The following is a 27,842-nucleotide window of genomic DNA, read 5'->3' as shown; positions in this document are numbered from 1 at the left end:
AATGTACATTAATGAAGCCCAAAACCCAGGAAGACCCCAAAAAGTTATTGGGTCAACCGCGTCAACACACCTTCTGTGAAACCACCAAGAAAGATTGAAGACTAATCAATCAATTCCTCAGTAGTCATGGAAGAAAGCACCCTCGAAGCTGAAGAGAAGCGTCTCCTCCTACTTCAATCAACTACTCTTTCTATTGCAATTTAAATACCCAGAATAGAAAGAGACCTGATCAACAAACACCTCAAACCATGGAATCTCTCAATTTGAAGATGAAGAAATGCTTCTCCTCACTTACCAACTCGCAGTTGCAGCCATGCCAACAAGAAGAAGAGCCACGTTTGGGCATGTTCAATTTCTCTTCATTTGATTCATTTGAAGTAAGAAAAGCATGGGATCTTGTCCAGACAAGAACTACCGGAGCTGATGCAATGGCAACCCGCAACAAATACATAGAAGCAGTGAAAAAAGTAGAGGAACAAGCTCGAAAAATCTATAGAGACGACACCCGCGCTCCAGTCCCTAGTGGCGACGATTTCGTGGCAAAAATGATCGATCAAGGCTGCTTCGTACTTCAAGTGGCCTTGTTATCATTAGGTGGTGCTTCAGAGAAGTTGAATCAGAATTGGAACAAGGCTTTGGTTGAAGGTTGGGTCCCCTCTCTATTTAGAATCTCAAGCCAGCTTCCCCTTGTAATCCTCAAGAAGTTGATGAAACAGAGTTTCTTCCAAGAGGTATTGAAATCAAGAAAGCAGTGGAATCGGCCCAAAGACATGGCGAGGATGATTTTGTATGAGCAATTGGTGGAACCTATGCTTGAAGGCTCAGGTCAGAAAGTGGATTTCATGAACCAATTCGTCAATGGCCTTATCAACAAAAGCATGGGTTTTTCAGATCAAGAACCGCCTACCCTTCTCCATGCTCTTTGGCTTCATCAGACTGGGCCAGGCGCCATCATCGGCTGCAACGTAGGAGATGAAGATGAAGATGAGAGTAGCAATTCGTGGAACACGGTGCGTAGTGCGACAGAGTTGCAGATGGTGGGGATTACCTTCAAGAGTAACCAGGGGAAATTTAGCAGAGGAATAAAATTTAAAGAGAAAATGATCGATGCAGTTATCTGTTTTCCTCCCATCACAATTGACTCCAACACAAAGACCTTGTTCGATTACTTGATCGATTATGAGGTGGATATTGAATTGGGGAAGACCCAGCGTGAGGTTTGTTCCTATTTGAAGCTGATGGGTGAGCTCGTCCGTACACCTAATGATGCCAAAGTGCTTGCAATGCAAGGGATTGTGAATGCAGATCCTGAGGGAGAAGAAGGTGTACCTGTAATGTTACAGAGTCTGATCTCGAGACTGCCAGATGAGGTGGGAGACAACCAGCACATGATCGATGTCCGGGGTAAGATTCGTAGCTATGTGAAGCCAAGCAATTGGGGGAAGGTTATGAATCTTATCGTCATAACGGTTTTCCTCACATTTCTGCAGACCTTCTACGCCATGCTTAGGCAGCTTAGCTACCATTATCCTAAAAAGTGAAACTTTTATTCTTAGACATTAGTTGATTTGATATTCCATAGTGTTATGGTATCAGTCTCATTATTTCACCAATTGCTTAGCTTTTTGGGAATGAATTTCTTCTTCTGTTCCATTTCTGGATCTCTTAACGAAATCTCTTCATTCTTATTCTGATCACTAAACTTCTCAAGAGTGCCCTTTTGTTTTAGTTTTGCCTTGTAGTCCTCCAAGTCCTCAGCGAATTCTCAATAAGTTCACCCGCGACAGTAGATCAGTTAAAACCATTCCCTCTACTTTACAATTAAACATGAACTCATCTACTTGATGGAAACAGATTTACCATCAATCATCTCCAAATCCAACAACTAAACAATTTTGGACTTCTTGATGCAACCAAAAGATGGAACAGACTCATCATCATTCTTCCTTTGGAAAGTTTTGTAATTTTCAATTCAATTATTGATGGCTCCTTCCAAAGGAATCCATGAATAAAATTTTCGAATTCGACTCTTCTCCAGCCAAGCCATGGCGGGAGCTGGAGGATCCAGCCCAGCCAAAACAGGGTGGGGCCTACCTGAAAATGACTCAAACACCCTTGTTTTTGCTGGGCTGGATCCTTCGGATCCCGCCATGGCTGGAGAAGAGTCGAATTCGAAAAATTTATTCATGAATGAAAATCACAAACACTAGTGGGGTTGAGGAGTGCCACATGTCACTCTTCTTAAAATCGTAGTCGGCCCCCTATGATGCAGCACGGGTTCTTGTAAATCATTCTACAATATCAAACAACCCCTTAGGCATTACACTTGTTGCGCTCACTTACTGGGCTACATCAGAATACAGCTGTTCTCAATTAACAAAAGGAATGGAACTCAAAAAAACTTTCAAAGCAATAAAGAAAAAGGCAAACAAATAGAGTACATGAGTGAAATAAAGGGTCCAAAAGATGTGTTCTTGGAGAGAGAAGACACAAGAAACTAGTTTTTCTTGACGTACAACAAAAATTCTCCGGTGTTAACAACGCATCGGACAATGTTCATCTAACATCAGTGGAACTTCATTACACATCAGACAGAGTTTCAAGTATGTCGGAATGTCCCTAATAAACACCAATGTAGAACATGCTTTGTCCAATATTTGATCACAATAACCAACATCGGAAGAAAGAAAGAAAAAAAAAAAAAAAAACATCCGATGTTGAAAAAACCTTATTGACATCAATAAAGGAAATATGGATACAAGTCCGGCCGCTTGCAAAAAAGGGACTACACGCATCAAGGCATAGCCTCGTTCACCACGCCATGTGACACCACACCATGACCCCACCCGGCCCAGCCCAGCTCAACGTATGTATGTGAAAATAAACGCCAAACCCCCCTCCCCAGAAGGCAAGAGAGCATAGTGAGATTTTCTTTCATGGAACCCTATCCTTGTAGTTCCCATTCTACTCTATTCTCTTCTGTAACTAATGTGAAACCAAAGATGTCCCACTACTTCGCTTTATTAAAAGCAATATCGGGGCGTGTAGATACTGAATTTTGTCACTTCAATATATCCCCTCACTTGATGCTTGTGACTTGCACCCAAAATAGCTCTCATAGATTTTTTTTAGAAAGTGACCATTTTGCCTCTAATCTACTTTAATGCTCAAACACTATCGGAATGGACTGAAAAATATATGGATAGTATATCTTCATGATATTTAAGCATGTCCTAAAATTTGGTGCAAATCTGACAATGTTTAGCCACCCTTTCATTAAACCCTAATTTTATAGGTCTCGCCTACTTTGGAATACAGATCTGACTGTGTCTGTAGCAAAATATATGTTGGATATTTCATCATTGATTATAAAATTTTAAAATTCTTTCAATTGATATGTGGATCCTCGAAATCTGATTGTCAGATCTCCCAGAATCACTCTCGGAAGTCTACTAGAAAGGCTATCGCACTGCAGGGCCTCTTGCCTCGGGCAAAGATCTGAATATATTCCTGCCAAAATATGTGGTGGATCTTTACATCATTATAAATTAGACTCAGAATTCTTTTCGAATATATGGAACGCCAAAATCTCACGGTTGGATCTCTCGGAATCAATCCCCAAACATCGTGAAAATGTGATCAAACACAGGCCCATGGGGGGCCATTTTAAGCCCGTAAAGGGCTTGCCATGTGGCAGCCCCTCCATCAAGGTTGGGCAGCACCGCCCGACATTGGCCATAGGCTTTAGAGCCTCCAATGAAATTTACAATAAATAGGGCCTTAGCCCAGGTTCAAAATGACAAATTTCCTTTCGATTTTCAAGTTATGAGCTATGTGTTCTCTTTGGCTTAGTCCCTCGATAGTCCCTTGAAAAATTGGAAAACCCTAGAGAAGGCCCCAAATGCAATGGAATCCTGCAAAAAAAAAATCCAACTAGGGTCGAGAGTCCAAAAAACTGAAAAATCTTCAAGACACCATTGAAACTGGAATTTCGCACAGATCACAATAATGTATATCAGAATTCTGAAGTTCTGACTTGAAAGGTCGGAAATCGCACAACAAACCCATTTTGGATCCCAAAAAGGTCTTTTTCTCTCACTTTTTTTTTTTTTTAACATACATTTACTTAGTCATCGACAGGGACACTTCCCCATCGTGATTCAACTCCTAAGACATCTTAACAAAACCCATTGACTTGGGTCATCACAATCTATCTAATGAACATAAAACCGTTTTAAAAACAAACAAAGAAAGCATTCATTGCAGAAAACAATATATATATATATATATATATATTAGATAGGATTTCCATCCATTGCTCCTACGCTTTTGTCATTGCTAGCTAAACCGGTCTCTCAGTGGAGAGGGTGATGATAGCTAAGGGCAGTGTATATGGTCTGCACCAAGGTAAGAAAAACACCTATGGCAACAAGATTCACTATCTTTGTCCGGTTGCTTGGCTTCACAATCTGACACCAAATGGCAATAAGATTGTGGCTGTTTCCTGAGTTTCAGAATATTTTGGAAGAAGCTCTGTTTCATCAACACCTTGAGGACTAAAAGGGGGATTTGCTAGTGTCTGGTCAATTCCTTGTGTCATCTGTTCTCACTGAAAATGGAATCATATGGAAGATAAACAATGTCATCAGAACTGTGAAGATAAAGAAAGCAAAGCCAATGGCATAAAGACAAATAGAGCTGATAGCAGCGACAACAATGAATCAGAAAGCAACAACAGCATGCATGAGTCACCCAAACCCAAGTTCCTCCACTGAGACGAAGTGAGTGTCGTATATAGAATTTTTATTTTGTTCCAGATTATATATATGGTCCCAACCCCTGTTTTCAAACAAAGTACTTCGGTAGGTGAAACGAAAGATCTCATAACAAAATGACACCATAAGTGAATCTATTGGAGCTCATGTTTTGGACCATAGAAGAGCTTTTTAGGAGTAAAGTTTATCATTGTAGAATTTATCAAGGGAATGGTACTATGGTATATATATATTCTGTTACATGACTTCCTAATTAGCTGACTAAACAAGTTCCTTCATTGGCTTTAAGAATGCAAAAGAGAGAGCACTTGATCAAGGAAACCCCTCAAACCTATTGATGAAATTGCAGTCCAACCCCAAAGAATCCATGTTCATGCCCAATTGTTGAACCAGTCAGCTCGAAGCCCCACTCTTAAACCGGGTCGATGGCTGTTGCGGTTTCGATTAGTCTTCAAAAAAACAATCTTTACATTTCACACTTGATTATAGGAATTTTTGTATGATCATCTAACAACTGATAATCTGTTCAAGCTTCTTCTATTTGGCATCCTACTCGGTGTGCTGCTTTGAGTCCCTGTAAAAGCGCCTTGGCCTCTGCTTCAGCTTTGCTCCTTGTCATTCCATAATCCATCCCCATAAAAATAAACCGAGCTTGACATAAAATACTAGAAGCCTATCCAGCTTCATTAGTAAGGGGATTAAAACAACCAGCGAAGATAAGGACCGGATGATTAACAGTGGGCAGTATGGGAAATCAAAGTTATTACAGAAGGATTCATTAGCAATAGAAAGTGAAACCATATTCAAATTCAACATAGGAGATAATTTGAGATCAGAAATCCAATGCAAAATATTGTGAAGAATCACAAAAGGAATCAAATTTAGTTGGTTGAAAAATAATTTGATTTCTATGAGTCCAGAGAAAGTAGAGGGATATAGCCATAACACCAAAAAGGAAAAAAATTAGATCCAACTGAGATAAAGATTCAGATTCAAAGAACAAAAGGAACGGATTTAGTAAGGAAGCACTCGGCAAAAATTCATTTCTCAATCCTAAGGACCCTGCATCCCATATTCTTTTAGAGCAGTCACAAGAGAAAACCATATGCCAAACTGATTTGTTATGAATAAATACAAACATTCTCTGCGGCTAACCATTTTGCCTGGCAATCCTTAACCGGATTACCATTATGCAAAAAAACTCCACAGAAACATTTTAAATTATCCATAAAAACTTCCACCATCTAGAAAGCCTCCTGGAATGGGATTGATGAACAAAATTATAAAGTCGCATGCTTCCTCTGCACCCAAAAAATGAATTTAGCAGTTATCTTGGTGGTCAGCCTCCCAGTTTTAGAAATGGGGCAAAACCACCGGTCTGCAGAGGGTAACCTGGGTATTGGGATCTTCAGAATTGTTGGGAAAACAGACTGAGGTAAGCAACTAGAGATCAAACTTATATTTCAACTACCACCAACCATTAAATCACTAAACTTCGAGATCAGTGGATGTCTATTTAGTCCTTCAGGAACACAATAGTGAGGTATATGAGGCCCTTTTTTTGTTTTTTATTTTACTTTAGACACACTTGTATCTCAAATGTAACAGTTCAAACCTTGATACTACCAATGCTATGTAAAGCATTGTCGGTAGCTTAAAATATAAGAAAATTTATAAAATAAAAGATTAGGCTACAGGTTGAATTAGGACTCCAAATTTCATGGTATCAGATTAGACATCCATCACAATGTGGGGGCAAGGTCTCATTTTGTTACAGAAGATTCAGAGGTTTCTCTAGCTAAATCTAGGAAATGGTGGAGCAGAAGGCAAGTGTACACTTTCTCTCAACCCATTTGGCCTCAGACAGGATGTTTGATTGAGCACACTATGGGAAGGGTGACATAGCTTCAAGATGTCTTTCCAATTAAGATGGTTAAGCTGTATTAATTGGGGTTGTATTAATTAAACCCCCTACCAAATGTTTACTATAACCAATTGACTTGGTCACATTCTATCCAATGTACATAAGCCATTTTAAAAACAAGCAAAGAAACATTCAGTGCAGGGAGGAATAAACAGAGAAGAAGAGTGGAACATATATAACAAATATATAGGATTCCATCCATTGTTCCTTTGCTTTGTCATTGCTAGCTAAACTAATATCAATTAGTGGAGAGAGTGATGATAACTAAGGACAGTGTATATGGTTTGCACCATGGTAAGAAAAACACCTATGACAACGAGATTCACCATCTTTGCTCGGATGCTTGGTCTCACATACCTACGAATCTGACGTCGAATGGCAACAAGATTGTGGCTGTTTCCCACCTCAAATGTGTCCAAGCTCCATAATTTACCAGGCAATTCATTTTCAAAGTCAGGATTAGTATCGATGATTCCCTGTGTGACAAGGACTTTGACATCGTCACGACTACGGATGAGCTCTTTCATGAAGCTTATATATGCAGAAATCTCACGCCCGTTTGTGTCCAAATCAACAGCAGTTTCATAATCTATCAGATTCTGGAACAAAGCCATAGTGTCATGTTCTATGTAGATGCAGGGGAGGTAAAGATGGGCATCTAACATTCTTTTCTTGAACTTTATCTGTCTCGTGCCCAATCCTTCGGCGCTCTTGAAAGCGATTCCCGCTGCTTGCAACTCCATAATACTTCGTACTGAGGACAAAGTGGTATATAGGTGATCATCCTCATCTTCCTCGATATGGTTGGCTTTACCTCGAGAACCCACTGGTCCAGTCAACAGCAACCAAAGAGCATGGAGTGGAGTAATGGGTTCTTGATGGAAACGACGGCTCCTCCTGTTGAAGAAAAAACCCAGAAGTCTCCTTATAGAGCTTCTTTGGTTCACTGGTTCATCTAGCATTGGTTCTACCACGAAGTCATACAAAGCCATCCTGGCCAAGTCCTTGGGCCGCTTCCATTTTCCAGATTTCAGTACCTTTTGGAAGAAGCTCTCTTTCATCAACTCCTTGAGGATTACAAGGGGGATTTGACTCTTGATATAAAAGATAGACGTGACCCAGTATTTGATCTGTTCCTTGTCCCATCCTCTCTCGCCAAAACATGGATCATCTGGAGGATAACCCAAAGGTTTTGGACCACCCAAGGAGCATAAGGCTACTTGTAGTATGAAACAACCTTGCTGTGTCATTATTCGCAAGAATTCATCCTTACTGCGTGAGTCTCCTTCCACATACACAGCTCGGGCTTGTGTCTCCACTCTTGCCACCGCATCCTCATATAATCTTCTGGTGTTCGATTCCTTACCGCCGGTTTCTTTTAACACATATTTCCAGGCCCGATCTACCACATCCTCAGTTTTATCTTCCAAATCAGGAAAAATCCTCCCATGATCAAAGTAACCAGAAAAACTGTAATTCGGCAGGTGCTTTGATTCAACTTTTGGCTGCAATGAATCGTCACGAGGACAGCATATCCCCAACATTTGGGTGAAACAAGCACAGATCGATCGAGAGGATATTCAAATTTTGATGTTTGTTCTCCCTCATGTACTTAATTGTTGAAGCTCGATCCTTCTCTCTGCTTGTATAGATAAATAATGATAAAGACTTTTCTTGATAAACAGATAAATAATGGTAGACACAGATAAGGTTGTGTGGCTCAAAAAAATCCATGTCCTCCCTCTTTCTCCACATACAGATAATACATCAAGCACGGTTAATTAACTTTTTGACAGGCGGGTCACGGGTGTGAAAACAGTTTTTTAACGGTTGACACCTTTACAGTAAGAAACACCCATGTCCTTTATCGTATACAGAATTATGATTTTCGTTCTCCAGTGAGATGAGTGTCGTAACAGAATTATGAAATTTGCTTCCTCCACTGCGACTTATTTGTGTCGTATACAGAATTTATGATTTTCTTTCAGACTATAAGTTCAGACTATAATAAGTGATCTGTTGGGGCCCATGTTCTGGACTTTTCATTGTAAACTCTTTGAAGGGTATGGAAATATGGCATATGCTGCTTCTTGGTCATTATGATACAGGAATTTTCAGGTCCCAATTGAGTTTGATTCTAGTTTTTGGTATCAAGTGTTGGAATTGTTATTTGCTATAATTTCAATTTATAAGCTTATGATTATGAAAATTATCTTTCATGTTACATGATTAATTAGCTGAATAAACAAGCTTCTTCAATGGCTTTAGGAATGCAAAAGATAAAGAGTACTTGATCAAGGAAGCCCCTCAACCTGTTGATGAAATTGCAGTCCGACCCCAAGGAATCTATGTTCATGCCCAATTGTTGAACCGGTCAGTTCGAAGCCCAGCTCTTAAACCAGGTCAATGGCAGTACCAGTTTTGATTAGTCCTTAAAACACATCTTTGCATCCCAGATTATAGGAATTTTTGTATGATCATCTGCTAATACCCATGTAACACTATAATGTTACTTTAGACAAATTTATTGATGAGAAAAGAAAATAAAATTAAACAAGAAAATAAATTAAAGACATTGTTCATCACATCCTTAGTAGCTACCCTAAGCAGCTTCTCCATCCTGGCTCTACCAGCCAACCAGTAACACATTCTTACAACCAATTCTTCAGACTTAAAAAAATACAAACTTGTAATTTTGTTAGAAACTAAAAGAAAAATATTAAGCTGTATAGGAAAAAAAATCCCATGGCCACGCACTGAACTTCGATTTAGGAATCAAGTCAACCAACATCACTGCTGCAGCTTTGCTCCTTGTCAATCCACAATCCATCCCCATAAAAATAAACCTATCTTGACATAGAGTACCAGAAGCCCATCCATTTTCATTAGTAAGGGGATTAAAACAACCAGCGAAGATAAGGACCGGCTGATTAACAATGGGCAGTACTGGGAAGTTAAAGTTATTACTTGAAGGCTTCATTAGAAGTAGAAAGTGAAACCATATTCAAATTCAATATAGGAGATAATTTGAGGTCAGAAATCCAATGTAAAATATTCTGAATTATCACAAAGCGATCAGGATTAGTTTGTCGAAAAATAATTTAATTTCTATGAGCTCAGAGAAAGTACAGGAATATAGCCATAACACCAAAAAAAACAATTTAGATCCAACTATGATAAAAATCCAGATTCAAAAAAACGGAAGGAACAGATTCAGTAAAGAAGCACTAAACAAAGATTCAGTTCTCTAATCCCAAGGGCTCTACAGCCTATATTCTTTTAGAAGTTACAAGAAAAAAATAGACACCAAACTGATTTGTTATGGTTAATAACAAACACATAATATTCCCTATGGTTAACCATTTTGCTAGGCAACCCTTAACCGGAATACTATTATGCAAAAAACACCATAGAAACATATTAAATTTGGGATGGATCTTAAGCTTCCATAAAAACTTCCACCATCTAGAAACCCTCCTAGAATGGGATTGAGGGATTATAAAATCGCATACTTCCTCTACACCCAAAAATGAATTTGGCAGCTATCTTGGTGTCAGCCTACCAGTTTTAGAAATGGGGCAAAACCACCAGTCTGCAGAGGGTAACCTGGGTATTGGGATCTTCAGAATTGTTGGGACAATAGAGTGAGGTAAGCAACTAGAGATCAATCTTATATTCCAACTACTACCAACCATTAAATCACTAACCTCAGAGATCAGTGGATGTCTATTTAGTCCTTCAGGAACACAATAGTGAGGTGGAGAAGGTGTCCGGCGGTCGGTCCAAATGCAGGTATTCCTACCATTACCAATACTGATACAAACCAATTTTTTGAGATGACGTAAAATACTGGATATACTATTCCAAGACCAGAAACCCATTTTTACGATTACCTTTTTATCAAACAAAGACATATTAGCCAAATATCTGGCCCTTTTTTACTTTAGACACTTGAATCTGAATGTCACAGTTCAAACCTTGATCCCACCAATGCTATCTAAAGCATTCTGTATGTAACTTAAATATAAAAAAATTATAAAATAGAAGATTGAGCTATAAATTGAATTAGGGCTCCAAATTTCACACTTAACCAGAACAGGGTATCTCTTCCAATAAAATGTTTCAGATTTGTTCAATTGCTATGCCACATGGTCAGCATTAGGATGCAGCTTGCTTGGTAGCATGCTTCATGGCCCTATGCTTTCTTTGAAAACCAGAGCAGATCATATGTTTGTACCATTGGAATGGTCAAGCTGTCTTAATAGGGATTGGTGTTAATTAAACCCCCCTACCATATGTTTACAATAACCTATTGACTTGGTTACATTCTATCCAATGTACATGAGCCATTTTAAAGACAGGCAAAGAAGCATTCATTGCTGAAAGAAAAAAAAAAAAGAAGAATGAAACATATATACCAGATAGAATTTCCATCCATTGTTCCTTTGCTTTGTCAGTGCTAGCTAAACCATTCTCTATCAGACGTGTGGGTGATGATAGCTAAGTGCAGTGTATATGGTCTGCACCAAGGTAAGAAAAACACCTATGACAACGAGATTCACCATCTTTGCTCGGATGCTTGGCCTCACATATCTACGAATCTGACGCCGAATGGAAACAAGATTGTGGCTGTTTCCCACCTCCAATGTGTCCAAGCTCCATAATTTACCAGGCAATTCATTTTCAAAGTCAGGATTAGTATCGATGATTCCCTGTTGGACAAGGACTTTGACATCGTCACGACTACGGATGAGTTCTTTCATGAAGCTTATATATGCAGAAATCTCACGCCCGTTTATGTCCATACCAACAGCAGCTTCATAATCAATCAGATTCTGGAACAAAGCCATAGTGTCATGTTCCATGTAGATGCAGGGGAGGTAAAGATGGGCATCTAACATTCTTTTCGTGAATGTTATCTGTCTCGTGCCCAATCCTTCGTCGCTCTTGAAAGCGATTCCCGATGATTGTAGTTCCATAATACTTCGTACGGAGGACAAGGTGGTATATAGGTGATCAGCCTCATCTTCCTCAATATGGTTTGCACCACCACCACGACGGGAGCCCACTGGTCCAGTCAGCAACAACCAAAGAGCATGGAGTGGAGTAACGGGTTCTTGATGGAAACGACGGCTCCTCCTCTTGTTGAATAAAAAGCCCAGAAGTCTCCTTATAGAGCTTCTGTGGTTCACTGGTTCATCTAGCATTGGTTCTACAACAAAATCATACAAAGCCATCCTGGCCAAGTCCTTTGGCCTCTTCCATTTTCCAGATTTTAATACCTTTTGGAAGAAGCTTTGTTTCATCAACACCTTGAGGACTACAAGGGGGATTTGACTCTTGATATAAAAGATAGACGTAACCCAATATTTGATCTTTTCCTTGTCCCATCTTTTCTCACCGAAAAATGGATCATCTGGAGGATAACCCAATGGCTTTGGACCACCCAAGGAACATAAAGCTACTTGTAGTATGAAACAACCTTGCTCTGTCATCACTCGCACAAATTCATCCTTACTGCGTAAATCTCCTTCCACATACACAGCTCTGGCTTGTGTCTCCACTCTTGCTACCGCTTCCTTGTATAATTGGCTGGTGTTCGATTCGTTACCACCAGTTTCTTTTAGCACAAATTTCCAGGACCGATCTACTACATCCTCAGTCACATCTTCCAATTCCCTTCTATGATCAAAGTAACCAGAAAAACTGTAATTCGGAAGATGCTTTGATTCATCTTTTGGCTGAAATGAAGCGTGACGATGACAGCATAACCCCAACATTTTGATGAAGCAAGCAGATCGATCGAGAGGGTACTCAAGTTTTAGTGTTTGTTCTCTCACAGGTACTTAGGAAATAAGCAACTTTCATATCCTTTTCACAAAGTGGGGTATTTAGTTGTTGGTGCTCCTTCTCTCTGCTTGTATCGATAAATAAAGATAGAGACAGATACCTTGTGTGGCTGCAAAAAATATCTGTCTTCTTTCTCTTCTCCACCTACAGGTAAAATGCGTCAATCACGGTTAAATCACGGTTAAATCAACTTTTAGGACAGGCTGGGTCACGGCTGTGAAACACAGTTTTTTTTTTTGTTTTTTTTGATAGGTAGAGGGATGCAGTATCAGGAGGCTTGAAGTCAAGCCCTCTTGATGATAGCAATGGGCCATTACGCACCACTAGCTATTAAATGCTCTAGGCACTTGACCGCAGCAAATTGAATTATCACTAGGCTAGGTTACTAATTGAAACACAGTTTTTTAACGGTTGCTACTGGATAACTTCTATTATAATAAGAAACATCCATGTCCTTTTTATACTAACTGGTAATCGAATTCGATTCGATTATCCGTTAAGAGAGCACTTTCGAATTTAATTGGATTACTTAATCGAATATTCGAATATTATCCAATTCGAAATCGAAAACATTCTGCTCATCTGATAACCAAATGGATGTCCACTGTTGGCGTTAATTATACTAACTGTTATGGTGCGATACCAGAGATCTGAGGATCACCTTCTTCCGGTTCGATCCGTAGATTCCCTCTATTTTATTTGCAGATACCGGTGAAATCTGTGTCTAAGATCAGAAACAGAGATTTTAATCTCCATAAATGGTGGTGCTTCGGTTACTCAAAGACAAACAAGGGAGAATGAAAGAGAAGAGACGGCAAGATAGGGAGGGAGTGACAGATCTGAGAGGGCGTGTGTAAAGAAAGAACGAGAGAGAGAGAGAGAGAGAACTTACCTACGCTCAGCCATATCTCGGTTGCAGTGGCAGGGTTGGTGAGGAAATGATTTTGAAATCCAAAATAATGAAACAAGTACCGAAACAAAGCAATCCCAAGCAAAGGAAAACTGTAATCGTCTCTCCTCTCCATCTCCACCTCCGTTCTACGGACACCACTGACTGACGACGGGCCAGCGGTTGTCGGTTCCCCCCTTCGTCTCACTCACTCTCTGTTCCTCTTTATTCTCTTTTGTTTTTTTTATTATTTTTGGTAAAGTCCTCTTTGTTCTCGAAAACCCTGAAAGGCAAATCCTGTTGATTGCTTGAGAGTTGAGACAACTTTAGTCATACGGGGCGCTGCCCCTGCGCTTGTACACAAGGGAAACGCAAAATGACCGCCGGATCCTTGGAGTTTTCTACCTTTTCATGTGGTGTGACGGTCATTTCATGTACAAATCCATATGTCTGGCACGGGGCATCACACAGCATGTATACGCCCAATTAACATTTTTCTTGTTTTTTTTTTTTTTTCTTTCGGTAAAGAGGTATTTATTCCTCGCATTGGGGTAGAGTTTTGTTGTTTCCAGGAGATTCTCCAGGGAGCCTTCTTTTAATGAAAGTTTTATCCTTTTGATCCAAAAAAAGATCAATTGGTCAGTAAGGATAGCAGTTTTGTGAGATCCTTAAATATAAGATGCCACCTCTTTGCAGTCTGACTCGATCATGATATTATAGTCCACATATGGTTTTAAGTATCAGTATTGTATCGTCTATTTAATTAGTCAATAATATCGATATATAATATGGATAAGAGGTAAAATGATCAAAAAAATTATTTTTTAAAAAAACTACAGGATAGTTTTGTTCAATACAGCCAATCTAAGACGATATTGTATCGATATCATATTGATTTTACGTGTTGGCAATACCCATTCGGATATCATGCACTAAAACCATGAGTCCACACGCTCTAAGCGAGCCTCCAGAATGCCCAAACGAATAGCAATGGTTTCTCCTTGGATAATGGACTGGAACTTCCCTAACCTCAAATTTAGCAATAATAGAACGACCACTGTGGTTCATTTCTTGTGATGAGTAGACCAAGAAGCGTCGCAATTCAGCTTTTGGTCACAAGGATAAGGAGGTGGGTGATTGGTGTTGGACGCCAAGTTGAATTCATCACAAGAATATTATTGCCAAGAGAAAGTCTTTTCTGGTTTCCATTAAGAGCATGCAATGAAACAAGAATGGCTTACAGCTTCTGTTTTCTGACTTTCACCTCCCTGTTCAAAACGATGTCAGTCGTTGACAACTTTATTTATTTGCCTTTCATTGTTTTTCAAGTGCAGCTCGGGCTCTTATGAGAACCATTCTTTTACGGCCAGAGCTGCACAGATGGAATCCAAGAGAGGTGTGCATACAGGGTGTGTCATGTGTGTTTTGTCCTTTGTTTTTTTTTGAAAAATGGATTTTTTTGGTCTGTTTTACTTCTATTACGTATCGTTTCACTGATAATATACAATATCGGAATAGGTGGCTAGCGATACTGATAGTTTGATATAGATATCTCAAATCATGAGGGTGTCAAAACCAATCCGAAATTCGTTTTCTAAAATCGAATTTAGGCGTTTACACCAGAACCGCAAAACTTTTAAGTAAATGGTTTGATTTTGATTTAAAAAATGAAATCGATAAATTTTTATTTATGTATTAAACAAATAACACTTTCCCAAACCTTTGATATCCCATGGTCACTTTTCCACATTGACGAAATTGTAAAGCAATCATTCAAAATTCAAAAAGATAGATTATATTTATATTTGATACATCATATTTTATCTATCCAATTCGTGCTGGACACGTGGAACGATTTGGATTACAAGTAACTTGGTCTACAACCAGAAAAGGTAAGACCATAATCGAAACGGTTATACTGGTCTAGACACATCAACAAGATCAGTTGAGAACTTCCAAGTGGATGAAGGTTGATAACCGTAATTTACGTGCAAGAAGATTCAGGATCCCGAGATCTGAGGAGAAGATCCCTCTTCTTGGTAGGGTTTTCTAATCCGAGCACAAGGGAACCACCTTACCAGGAACAAAAGCCCTCTGGCGAATCCAAGGAGGATTAGAAAAAGGGGGATAGGAAGAAACTTATATAAATAAGGGTCTATGCACCCCTGTAATCTCATTTTTTTATCAATAGAGAAATCAAGAAACACTAAAGAGTAGTCTTCGTTCTCCATAATCTCTTCTTGCCCAGGTTAACTTGAAAGTTGCAGTGTTTGAAGACCTTTCCTCGCGCATCATGCTTTGTGCAACAATATTAAATAATTACTTTTACATTTTTCTATGAGAGCATGTTTGTCTTTTCTATGAAAGTATGTTTTTTGGTGTGACAGTTTCTATCAAATCATTTAGAAACCTTATGATTGTTTAATAATTGGTTCAATTTTATTGCATGGAACCATTTAATAGACGGTTCAATTTTGGTTTCTACCTCTTACATCATCAACCATACCATTAACCCAAACCGCACTATTTAAAACCCTTACTAGGGTCTATTGTCTCACTAATGTTGTTTTGTTTTCAATATTTCAATGAAAGATGCATCTTGTTGTCACTACAGTGATAAATGAAAAAATATTAAACTTTCTCTAATTAAATGCCCCACAAATTATTAATATAAGGGTAAAGAAGAGTTCTCAAAATTATATTAAAGTGACTTCTAATCATGTTATTATTAAAAATACACATTTTTTAAATAAACAATTGAAACAACAGGATCTACAATCATTGGAAAAAAAAAAATGTATTGTATCAAAGGGAAAAATAGTAAAAAATTATGATTTTTTCTTTAATCTTAATTACAACAAGATTTTCCTTTTTATCAAATACATATATTTAAACGAATCAAATAATATTCAATTCAAAACAATAATATTTATATTTGTAATTTTGTATTCAAATACATATACCTCTAAATAGATACAAATATGAATCAAATTCAGATTTTCAACTATCCGTTCATGTACTTATCTTAGTCATTTTTTTCTACATATTTTGTTCTCTTCAACATTTTGCTATGAAGATGTGACCCATACTAGTCTAAGTCAGAAGTGAAGGTATGTTTGTATAATCACATACTCAAGTTGTCGGTCTTACTTCTTACCAAAAAAAAAAGAAAAAGTTGTCAGTCTCACTTATTCATAATCATCGAACCTAAATCTTCTTAATTTGATGACGTTGTGGCGTTGTAGCCGCATTCCTTCTTAGTTGCATAACTCCCCTAATTACTTACACCGCCATCATACGTAATTTACCATAATTTATCCTTTTCCATTGTTTCATATAACTTAACTAGTGCATGAATGAATAGCCTTATTTCTATCAAAAAAACATCAAAAACTTCTACGTGAATGTGCATTCTAACACCTCATGCATACGTAACGGCAACCTCATGCCTACCCGTAACACAATCATGAAAATCCACCAATTTTCCTATTTGTCATCGAGCACAATCCTGGGGTGAACCGTGACATATCAAATTATATGGTCCCCCACCCTCTTTTCCCCGTTTAGAGAATGCGTTTAGTATGCAAACTCAATGATTCACAAAGAGACTTCTGAGTTCTGTCCAAGAAGCAAAGTCACACCATGTGTTGTCGTTGGGGCCCATTGATTTGGACAATTAAACGACCTAATTCTGAGGAGAAAAGCTAGCCATTGGTTTTTCTCGTCTCACGTTCTCTCTGTAAGTTTTTGTAAGTACTCCTTAAAAATGTGACATCTGTCCATCTTCACAAGTAAAGATATTTTAAAACCCACCCGGTCTCTCCACCATGTTATCTTTAAAACCCACCCAACTCATGGTCTCTCCACCATGTGATGAGAGAGAGAGAGAGAGAGAGAGAGAGAGAGAGAGAAAAGACAACCATGGGTTGGGTTGGGTTGGATTTTAAAGTGTCTTTATTTTTTTACCGTTGAATTATAGATGGACAGATGTCACATTTTTAAAGGGATACTTACAAGAACTTAGATGAGGGAACCTAATCCCTAACGATTCCACAATCTATGAAGGGATGGATGGTTCGTTCTTTCTTGGTCAAATCAGAGATGTCATGAAAACACTAGAATTTTTAGGGTTCAATTGTTTTTTTTTTTTTGGGTAATTGATAATCTATTGATTAGCAAGTATATGACATTATGACACTAAACTAATTGGGTACAAAAATTCACCAGTCATTCAGTGGATTTTGATTAAACTCTCGGTACACTACATTGACAGAGCCTTCCTAACTAAACATTGATTGAAATTCTGTGAAAGGAACATAAAAGCAAATAAGAGGAAAGATGCATCTCTATAGATATCTCAGCCCATATAGAATTAACATTGATTGAAAGCGATAAGATGACCAAATTGCTTGCAATGAAATATGTGTGTGTCGTGAGTCGTAATTAGGAGGTCATTGACATTGAAATATTTGGCCTTTAGAATCTTTGTTCATAAATGATTAGGATTTGGTAAAACTCACTAACTTGATTTGATTAATTAAAGTCAAGGAAGTTTGGGTTTCAACAAAGGAGATCCTTCAGCATATTCCACAACCATCGGTAAGCCCTTGGTTGTGGGATATGGTGCCTTTGTTGATTGATCTTAATGCTTTTGTGGATAACATGTATTTCTGGAAAACTCTGATAGCACTGTACTAGGATGGTTGAACAACTTTGTTCGAAAAGCTGTGTTATACCATCGGCACTTTTTGTATGATCGAGATGCTATAAATTTCTTATTTATTCCTTAATTTTAATATATATTTTCTTTCATAAAAAAAATAAATTAAATGGGCTTCATTGTGGATTAGATTGGATCAAATACCCAAACCACCTAAATTTTTTTTGACAGACGATTGACCAGGATGTAAGTGAGAGTTTCTTTTCAGGATGGGTCTTACACTCTTACCTTACCTGAAACTAGGTCAGATAGAATCTAGATGAGTACCACTTGAGTTTGTTACTAATTTTGGTATCTGAGGGGTGGAGCTGTTATTTTCTATGATTTCGGATTAGAAGTTGCTTATTGTTCAATGGAAATTTTCTTTCAATATTACATGATTAGTTACATGACTTCCAAATTAGCTTAAATGGCAGCTCCTTCATTTGCGTTAGGAATGCAAAAAAGATCACTTCATCAAGGAAGCCCCTCAACCTGTTAATGGAATTGCAGTCCGGCCCCTAGGGAATACATGTTCATGTCCAATCGTTGAACAGATCAGCTCAAGGCTAAACCCTTAAACCAAGTCGATAGCTATTCCGGTTTCGACTAATCCATAAAAAACATACAGGGAAGTGTTTCTTGTAGGGGATTGGTTTTTGCGTTTGCAAGGGCCAATGGGAGAGTGCACAATGGCATCAATAGAGATGTCATTTTACACTTTATAGGAGTGGAGCGGTCATTTTACCCCTCTCTATGTGTTTGGGGCCTCTGGGGGCGGGCGCTAATCTCCTCTGCCCGAAACATTTATCCAAAACATATTTGCATTCCACACACTTGACTAGAGGAATTTTTGTATGAACATCTCCTAATTCCCCATGTAACAACAGTATAATGTTACTTCAGACACACAAAAGGATAAAAATTTCATCCTCCACTGGGTCATGCACTTTATACGCTTACAAAATTATAGATATTTTAGATGATTCAAAATGTTGGGTCAACGGCATCACCTTCTCTGATTTTTGTTTATTTATTTATTTATTTTTTTCTTCTTATGAACTCAACTTCTGTGAAGTGAAACCACCGTGGAAAGAGAGAATCTACGCGTGAAAATTCACCATTAATTCCTCAGTAGTAGCTCCTGGAAGTTCCTGAATGTGAAGAAATTGCTCTTTCTACCTCACGGGACTACGATTTCTACTTCTTTAACTGTGAATTTGAAATCATCTAGGAAACACAAATTTACCACCAATCATCTTAAAATCCAAAAACTTACCAATTGTCGACTTGTTGCAACAAAAAAAAAAAAAAAGAAATAGACTCATCGATCTTGATGCCTCCTTTGAAAGAAACCCATTAAAAAGTGGTGTTCCAGCTTGTTTTAGATCTCACCTAGCTAATCTTTATTTCCATTAATTATGGGTGCCATCTCTTCCGGAGGTGCAGCTTTGCCAACCATAGAATTTCAAATTTAATGACAAATATTTCTCATCCTCCTCTTTAACCATAAAAACGTTAACCCTGAAAGCGTAACTCTTCACGATAACCTCTCTAAGCCACAAGAGGAGTCCTTACACAATACAAACTCTCAAGAGTCATCGTTAATTAAACTCTAAACTGTAACAGCTCTTATCCTTATCTCATCTTGAGTGATCCTCAAGTTACTTCTTAATGTAAACCTCTTGTACAAATACAATATAAATGCAAGCCTCACATACCAAATAGGTACTGAGGAATTCAAGCTTATATCAAACTTTACAAACCCTACCCCCTGCCCAAAAACACTGCCCAAGGTAGGGTCCACTTCCTCCTATTAGATCGAGGAATTGAAGGTGCCCGCGAATTGGAGGTGATAATTATTCTAAGGGTAGCACCTCATCTCCATCATTCTTGGTGAAGCAAGCATAGAGAGAGAAAGGGTGGTACTCACTCGAGTTCTTTTGATGTTGGGTCTCAGCCTCTGAGGTAATAAATAAATAGGCAACCAACTTACATATTCGGATTCTAATCCTCTACGGCCGGGCAGGTAGCGGCCTTGGTGCTGCCCACACCCAGACAAGTATATTCATACTTTAACTTGACATTCCATAAGTCTTTTTAATTTGTTGATGTGAACAAAAATGTTTGAATGAGTCAATTTGGTTGCAAGAGAAATTGAAGGGAAGAAAAATGAATTTTTTCAAATTTATAAATGAGACTTTTGTAATCATTACCCTGCTGATTATATAAATTAATTACTTAAATTTCAAGTATAGTGAAATTTGATAACCAAATATGGAATGAATTGGTGTTAATTGTATAATACCGTGTGATAATGATTACAGATTTTCTATTTTAGATTAGAAAAATTCACTTTCCGTCCTTTTAATTTTCTTTGCAATCAAAGAGTGCATATAATTTTAAGAAGGTAGCACAACCATAGAAATCCACCTAGTTTCCTTTGGCGAATGAGCATATTCCTGTACGAGGTGATCACAATGTCAGATCAAAACTTACAATATTATGATTTTCTTTTCAAATTATATGGTCGAAACCTATGATATCAACTTTTATTCACAAAGAGACTTCTGCAAGGTGAAATGAAATACACCATGGGCTGCCCATTGGAGCCCATGGTTTGGATAATAAAAGGACTTCTGAGATAAAAATCAAGCAATTGCACAATCTCTGAAGGAGATGGTATGTTCTTTCTTGGCCAGAGAATGGCCCTTCTCTCAGGTGGATGTTAAATCATGTTAAATTTTTCGTGTTGTGTGTGATTGTTTGTTTGATTTCTTTCTCGTGATTGCACAATGGTCCCCAACAAATTCTTTCATAAATGATTTTGATTCTCATTGGTAAGTTGAGCTTCCACAAGGTTTTTCCAAAACTATTTCTCATGGGGTTCAGATCTAAAGTTGTGATCAACAATTAGTGCAGTTGGATATGTACCCTGCTTACTGAATGCATGGTCCCAGGAGATTGAAGTTTGACTCGATCTCCTGAGTCACACAATGCCTTATAGCAGCCCCATATCCGTGACCTTTTTTGTATGTTGTGACTAGAAGCATATTGGCATTGAAATATTTGGCCTTTAAAATCCCTTCCTATAATTGATTAGGGTTTCATAATAAACTCTAATCTAATCTAATTATAAAGATTCTATTGTGGATTAGACTGGATCAGCTAAATTTTTTGGATAGCAAATAACTGACCAGGATGTGAGGGAGAGTTTAGTTTTTTTTTTGTCAGAATGAGTCTCACCTCTCACCCCGCAAGAAACAGATAGAATCTAGATGATCCCCAATTGAGTTTGATACTAGTTTTGGTATTGAGTGGTGGAGCTGTTATTTGCTATGATTTCAGATTAGAAGCTTATTGTTCAATAAAAATTCTTTCAATGTTACATGATTAGTTACATGACTTCCAAAATAGCTTAAATGGCAGCTCCTTCATTATTGGCATTAGGAATGCAAAAAAGATCACTTCATCAAGGAAGCCCCTCAACTTGTTAATGGAATTGCAGTCCGGCCCTAGGGAATCCATGTTCATGCCCAATTGTTGAACCGATCAGTTCAAGGCCCAACCCTTAAACCAAGTCGATAGCTAGCTGTTCCGCTTTCGATTAATCCATAAAAAACATACATGGAAGTGTTTTCTGTGGAGGAGTGTGGTTTTTGCACTAGCGAGTGTCAATGGGAGAGTGCACATTGGCATCAATAGAGACTTCATTTTACATTTCATAGGGGTGGAGTGGTCATTTTGTCCCCCTCTGGGCCTCTCGAGCCAAGCGCTACACTCCTTTGCAGGAAACATTTATCCAAAACATATTTGCATTCCACACACTTGACTAGAGGAATTTTTGTATGATCATCTCTTAATTCCCCACCCCATGTAACGCTATACTGTTTTACTTCAGACAAAAAAGGATACAAATTTCATCCTCCACTGGGTCATGCACTTTGGCTAACAAAATTCTAGATATTTTAGAAGACCCAAAAGGTTGGGTCAACACCTTCTCTGATTGCTCTGAATTTCCTTTATTTTTTAATTTTTTTTTTCCTCTTCTTATGAACTCACCTTCTGTGAAACCACCGTGGAAAGAGAGAATCCACGAAGTGAAAATTCAGCATCAATTCCCCAGTAGTCATGGACGAAAGCTCCTTGAAGTTCCTGAATGTGAAGAAATTGCTCCTCCTACCTCACTGAACTACGGCTTCTACTTCAATTTTAAATAGCCCAAAATACAAAGAAAGCTGAGCAACAACACCTCCTCAAACCAAGGACTACCACCTCACACTGTGAAGATGAAGAAATGCTCCTACTACCTTAGCAAATCGAATTTGCAGCCATGCCAACAACAAGAGCCACGTTTGGGTATGTTCTTTGTCGGATCATTTTCCCAACCCGATGTTCGCAGAGCATGGGAGATTGTCCGGGAAAGAACCGGAACTGATGAAATCGCCGGAATCACAAAAGCGGTGGAAGCAGTAGAGGAACAAGCTCGAAAAATATGTAAAGAGGACCGCTTCAATCCTGTCCCCTGTGGCGACGAATTCGTGCGCAGAATGGTCGATCATGGCTGCTTCATACTTCAAGTTGCCTTGATCTCTTTAGGTGGTGCTCCAGAGAAGCTAAATAAGGATTGGAGCACGGATCTGGTTAAAGCTTGGGTCCCCTCTCTGTTTGGCATCAGAAGCCAGCTTCCCCTTGTAGTCCTCAAGGTATTGATGAAACAGAGCTTCTTCCAGGAGGTATTGAAATCAAGAAAAAAGTGGTTTCGGCCCAAAGACATGGCGAGGATGGTTTTGTATGATCAATTGGTGGAACCTATGCTTGAAGGCTCAGGTCACAAAAGGAATTCCATGAAACACCTCTTCCATGGTCTTATCAACAAAAGCATGGGTTTTTCAGACCATGAACCACCTACCCTTCTCCATGCTCTCTGGCTTCATCAGACCGGTCCAGGCCCCATTATCGGCAACGTCGACGAAGACAGAGATGAAAATGACGACAGTAACAGTTCCTGGTACACGGTTCGGAGTGCGACGGAATTGCAGAAGGTGGAGATTACCTTCAAGAATAACAAGGGGAAGGGCAGCAGAGGAATAGAATTTAAAGAGAAAATGATCAATGCAGTTCTATCTCTTCCTTCCATCACAATTGAACCCAACACAGAGACATTGTTCAAGCACTTGATCGATTACGAGGTCGAGATTGAATTGGGGAAGACCCAGCGTGAGGTTTGTTCCTATTTGAAGCTGATGGGTGAGCTCGTCCGTACACCTGATGATGCCAAAGTGCTTGCGATGCAGGGGATTGTGAATGCAGATCCTAAAGGAGAGGAAGATCTACCGGGAATGTTACAGAGTCTAAATCTGCCAGATGAGGTGGGAGACAACCAGCACATGGTCGATGTCCGGCGTAAGATTCGTAGCTATGTGAAGCCAAGCAATTGGGGTAAGGTTATGAATCTCATCGTCATTACGGTTATCCTCACATTTCTACAGACCTTCTGCGCCATGCTTAGCTACCATTATCCTAAAAAGTGAAAGAAATTGTAAACTTTTTCTCAGAAAATGGGTGATTTGATGTTCCATAGTGTAATGTGGGAGTGTATAGTCATGATTTGATCAAATGTAGCTAAAAATATCGGAGGTCATGGCCCTGAAGCCAGATTCAGGTTTTTGGGGATCTCTTCTTGGGGTCCGCAGAACTCACCATAACTAAAGGGTTTATGTTAATCTTTTCAAATAACCGTGGTGAGAAGGGAAATTAATTTCAAGTTCGATCCAGTTACTCTCAATCACTTCAGTAGGAGCCAACACATTACACTTTTGCACACAACAAACTGCAATATTTGTGGTGGATGGATTGTTAGATAGATTGTAATAAGACGAGAGATTAAATAAATATTTTGTTATTTGGGTAAAGTGTTTTAGTGCCTCATCGAAAAACTACAAGAGTTATAAATGATATTTATTATGTTACCTTCTTTATCTCTTTAGTTAAATCGGAAAAGGGAGACATTCGACGGTGTATATGCAAGGACGGTGTAGCCGTCCGCACACGCGCATGCGCGGCGTGGGCTGTAGCCGTTAGATCGGATGGCAATCGATCTAATGGTCTAAATACAAAATGAATAAATATGAATAGATATGTTTATTCAGAAGAGGTGCTCCGGAGTTCTGTGTTTTTTATTTTTATTGCTTTGTTGAGTCCTAAAGGTGAATTTGTCGTGTGGGGCAAATATCTCCTTTAAGATAGCGAGATCGCGTTCAAAGCAGTTTGAAGTTTCTTTCTCCAAACAGAGTTTTCTAACATGGATATCTAACAAATTTTAGAGGTAACTTTTTATTTTATTTTATGGAAGAGATGTAACTTTGTTGCTATTGAAGGGGAGTTGCTCATAACAGGAGAAAGGCCGAAGGAGAAACAAATGACATTCCTTGTGTGTTGTAGTTGAGCAAGATGTCTAGTGGCTTGGCTTGGTTGGAAATGCAAAGGAGCTACTTTATGTCCGGTCCTGTACCTAGCCGAGAACTGTTTTGGGTGAAAATCCATGGAACAACTTACAAGCCTAATAAAAATGCATGTCATACGTAAAAAGAAATAAACATTTTATTATTAAACCGGGTTTGATCGATACATATCCAACATTAGCAACACGAAGAGACAACATTTCTAAGATCTCTGAGGCAGATCTTCAGAAGCACACTTATTATCTGTGCCTCCTCGATGAAACTAAGCATTGCTTTGATTCTCTGTGTGTACTAGAGAGCTCACCCAAATGGTCATTATTAACATTCCATACTGATCCAAAATCTTGCAGTTAAAGGCAATGCCAATTTGTCAAGCGTGGCCTGCACTAGTGAGAATACCACAATCTCTGCTCTTAGGGCCATGCTTTATCCTTTTTAGCAAGGAAGAAGAAATAAAACTATCTATAGAGGATAATGTTTGGGATGAAACCAAAATTCAAAAGATAAATTGACTCAATCTGTGTGTATGCTTTGACCATCGATATGCTGATCCTATTTATAATTATTAGTTTAGGAGGTACAGCAAAGTTTGAAGTTCAATCTGTGTCAATATAAATAAAAATATAATTGCAAACTCAAATATGAAAAAACACAAACTTTTGAATAATTATGAACTGTTTAAAAATGTTTCTTCAAACCCAGTGTTGATGTCCATATGAGCATTTTTAGGCATACTCTCTCATTATGTCCAAGAATCCTTACTAGGGATGTCAATCAGTTGGTTTGGACGGTTTCGGTTGGGCTAACTTACTTGGCGGTTTGATTTCAGTTGGCCCAGTACCAACCCAAAACCAGTTCAACCCAACTGAAACTGGGCCCAACCGACTAATTGACACCCCTAACTTAGGAGAAAGTGAGAAACATTGGACTGAATCTCAATATAACGCTTCAAACTTGGATATCTCTAGCATTCTGTTGGTAGCCTAAAATATAAGACAAACAACAAAATAGAAGGTGCGCTATAGATTGAATTGGAGCTCCAATTTTCACCACTTGACCAGTACATGGTGCATGCTTGCTAGCATGATGCTTTTTCTGAAAACCAGACCAGACGATATGGTTGAACCATTATAAACCATCCTAATTTGGGTTGTATTAGTTAAACCACCCCCTATTTGCTGAAAACCAATGACTCTCGTCGCATACTATCCAATGTAAATAAGCCATTTTAAATACAAAAAATGGCACCAAACAAGAGAAGAAATAACAAACAATAAAACAAAATCAATGAAAAATAGCAGATAGGATTTCCATCCATTATTCCTTTGCTTTTTCATTGCTGAACCATTCTCTATCAGTTTTGATCAGTTGAGAGAGTGATGATAGTTAAGGACAGTGTATATGGTCTGCACCAAGGTAAGAACAACACCTATAACAGCAAGATACATTACCTTTGGCCGAATGCTTGGCTTCACATACCTACGAATCTGACGCCGAATGGCACCAAGATTGTGCCTGTTTCCCACCTCTAATGGGTTCAACTTCGATAATATATACGGCAATAGTTCTTCATATTCAGGATCAGTATCGATGATACCTTGTGTAACAAGGACTTTGACATCATCACGACTGCGAATGAGGTCTTTCATGAAGCTTATATATGCAGAAACCTCACACCGGTTTCTCTCCAAATCAACTGCAGCTTCGTAAAAGATCAAACTTTGGAACAAAGCCATAGTGTCAGGTTCCATGTAGATGCAGGGGAGGTAAAGATGAGCCTCTAACATCCTTTCTTCGAACTTTATCTGTCTAGTGCCCATTCCCTCTTCACTCCTGAAAGTGATTCCTGCTGCTTGCAGCTCCATAGCACTGCGTACCGTGGTGAAGTTTTTATATGGGTCACCCTGATCATCTGCTTGAACATGGTTGGCACCACGAGAGCCTGGTCCTGCCAGCAGCAACCAAAGAGCATGGAGGGGAGTAGTGGGATGTTCTTGATGCCAATGGCTCCTCTTGTCGAAAAAGCCAAGAAATCTCCTCTTAGAGTTTCCTTGGTTCTTCACTGGGTTATCTAGCATTGGTTCTACTAGGAAATCATACAAAGCCATTCTGGCCAAGTCATTGTGCCGTTTCCAATTCCCCTGTTTCAGTACATTTTGAAAGAAACTCTGTTTCATCAACACCTTGAGGACTACAAGTGGGATTTGCTTCTTGACAGAAAATATAGATGTGACCCAGCGTCTGATCTGTTCCTTGTTCCATCTGTTCTCACCGAAAAATGGATCATTTGGAGGATAACCCAATAGCTTTGGACCACCCAAGGAGCATAAGACTACTTGTAGTATGAAACAACCTTGTTCTATCATTATTTGCACGAATTCATCCTTACTGGTTGTGTCTTCTTCCACATAGACAGCTCTGGCTTTTTTCTCCACTCTTCCCACAGCTTCCTTGTACAATCGGCTGGTGTGTGATTCGTTGCCGCCGGTGCTTCTTAGAACATGTTTCCAGGATCGATAAGCCATAGTCCCAGTCCACTCCGAATCCGCATAAGCCCGCCGCAAATCATCATCAAAGCAACTCGAAAATCTGTGTTTCAGAAGCTTCTCTTCATCTTTTGAATGCATCTCCAAAATTTTGATGAAGCAAGCAGGAGAAGAGTGAGAGGGGGAGAGGGGGGGACTCAAGTTTTGATGTTAGTGCTCAGGTAATCAGGCAAGTAAAGTTTCATCTCCAGTCTCAGAGTAAGGTATTAATTGTTAAGGCCCCTTGTTCTTCCCTCTTCTTGTGTGAATAACTAATGACAGAGACTTATAGGTTTGTGTGGCTAAGAAACTTCCATGTCCTTCTTGTCTACCCAGAGATAACGGTCAACCAAGGTTAACTGACTTTTTCACAGGCGTGTTTTGAAAGATAGAATTTTAATGATTTATGCTGCCATTACAGAATAAGAAACCATTCAACCCATCTTTAAACCCATAAGAATGCCAAAAGGAAAAACACAGAAACAAAGCTCAAACATGGAACTCCAACTCCCATCTACAATCTCCTTCTCATCATATCCTAACTCTGCAAAATCTCTTAAAATTTGGCCAAAAATTGATGTCTTGAAATCATTTTGGTTTCTTGAGATTCCAAAGTCCAATCCCTGAACCTGAAACCCACATCCTTACTTATCAACCAAACTGAATTTCTTTTGCCTTAAAAGTCCTGATTCTTCCCCCTTCCTTGGTTTTTTATG

The 27,842-nt window shown here is 38.8% G+C and overlaps 2 protein-coding genes across 6 annotated transcripts; one reads left to right on the top strand and one right to left on the bottom strand.

The window, feature by feature from the left end:
- The first annotated feature begins 117 nt into the window (after positions 1-117).
- Positions 118-23,717, top strand: LOC122655979. Of its 2 annotated transcripts, none has more exons than XM_043850388.1 (2): positions 118-1,510; positions 23,650-23,717. In XM_043850388.1, exons 1-2 carry the CDS (start codon positions 249-251, stop codon positions 23,669-23,671), a joined length of 1,284 nt encoding a protein of 427 aa, XP_043706323.1. In that variant the 5' UTR covers positions 118-248; the 3' UTR covers positions 23,672-23,717. The 2 variants fall into 2 exon arrangements, with proteins under 2 accessions (XP_043706323.1, XP_043706324.1); XM_043850389.1 differs by having other exon boundaries at positions 184-945; positions 23,088-23,717.
- LOC122655978 lies at positions 4,340-27,317 on the bottom strand. 4 transcript variants are annotated; one of them, XM_043850386.1, is made up of 2 exons: positions 26,053-27,317; positions 4,340-4,442 (listed from the first exon to the last, which is right to left on the bottom strand). In XM_043850386.1, exons 1-2 carry the CDS (start codon positions 27,226-27,228, stop codon positions 4,356-4,358), a joined length of 1,263 nt encoding a protein of 420 aa, XP_043706321.1. In that variant the 5' UTR covers positions 27,229-27,317; the 3' UTR covers positions 4,340-4,355. The 4 variants fall into 4 exon arrangements, with proteins under 4 accessions (XP_043706321.1, XP_043706318.1, XP_043706322.1 ...); XM_043850383.1 differs by lacking the exon at positions 26,053-27,317 and adding an exon at positions 7,007-8,287 and having other exon boundaries at positions 4,340-4,420; XM_043850387.1 differs by lacking the exon at positions 4,340-4,442 and adding an exon at positions 11,093-11,339 and having other exon boundaries at positions 26,128-27,316.
- Between the last annotated feature and the right edge of the window lie 525 nt (positions 27,318-27,842).

The sequence above is a fragment of the Telopea speciosissima genome, chromosome 3 (assembly GCF_018873765.1).
Source record: "Telopea speciosissima isolate NSW1024214 ecotype Mountain lineage chromosome 3, Tspe_v1, whole genome shotgun sequence".
In the NCBI taxonomy this organism is placed as follows: Eukaryota; Viridiplantae; Streptophyta; class Magnoliopsida; order Proteales; family Proteaceae; genus Telopea; species Telopea speciosissima.
The sequence above is the reverse complement of the archived record's forward strand: the minus strand, read 5'-3'. Positions and strand labels throughout refer to the sequence as shown.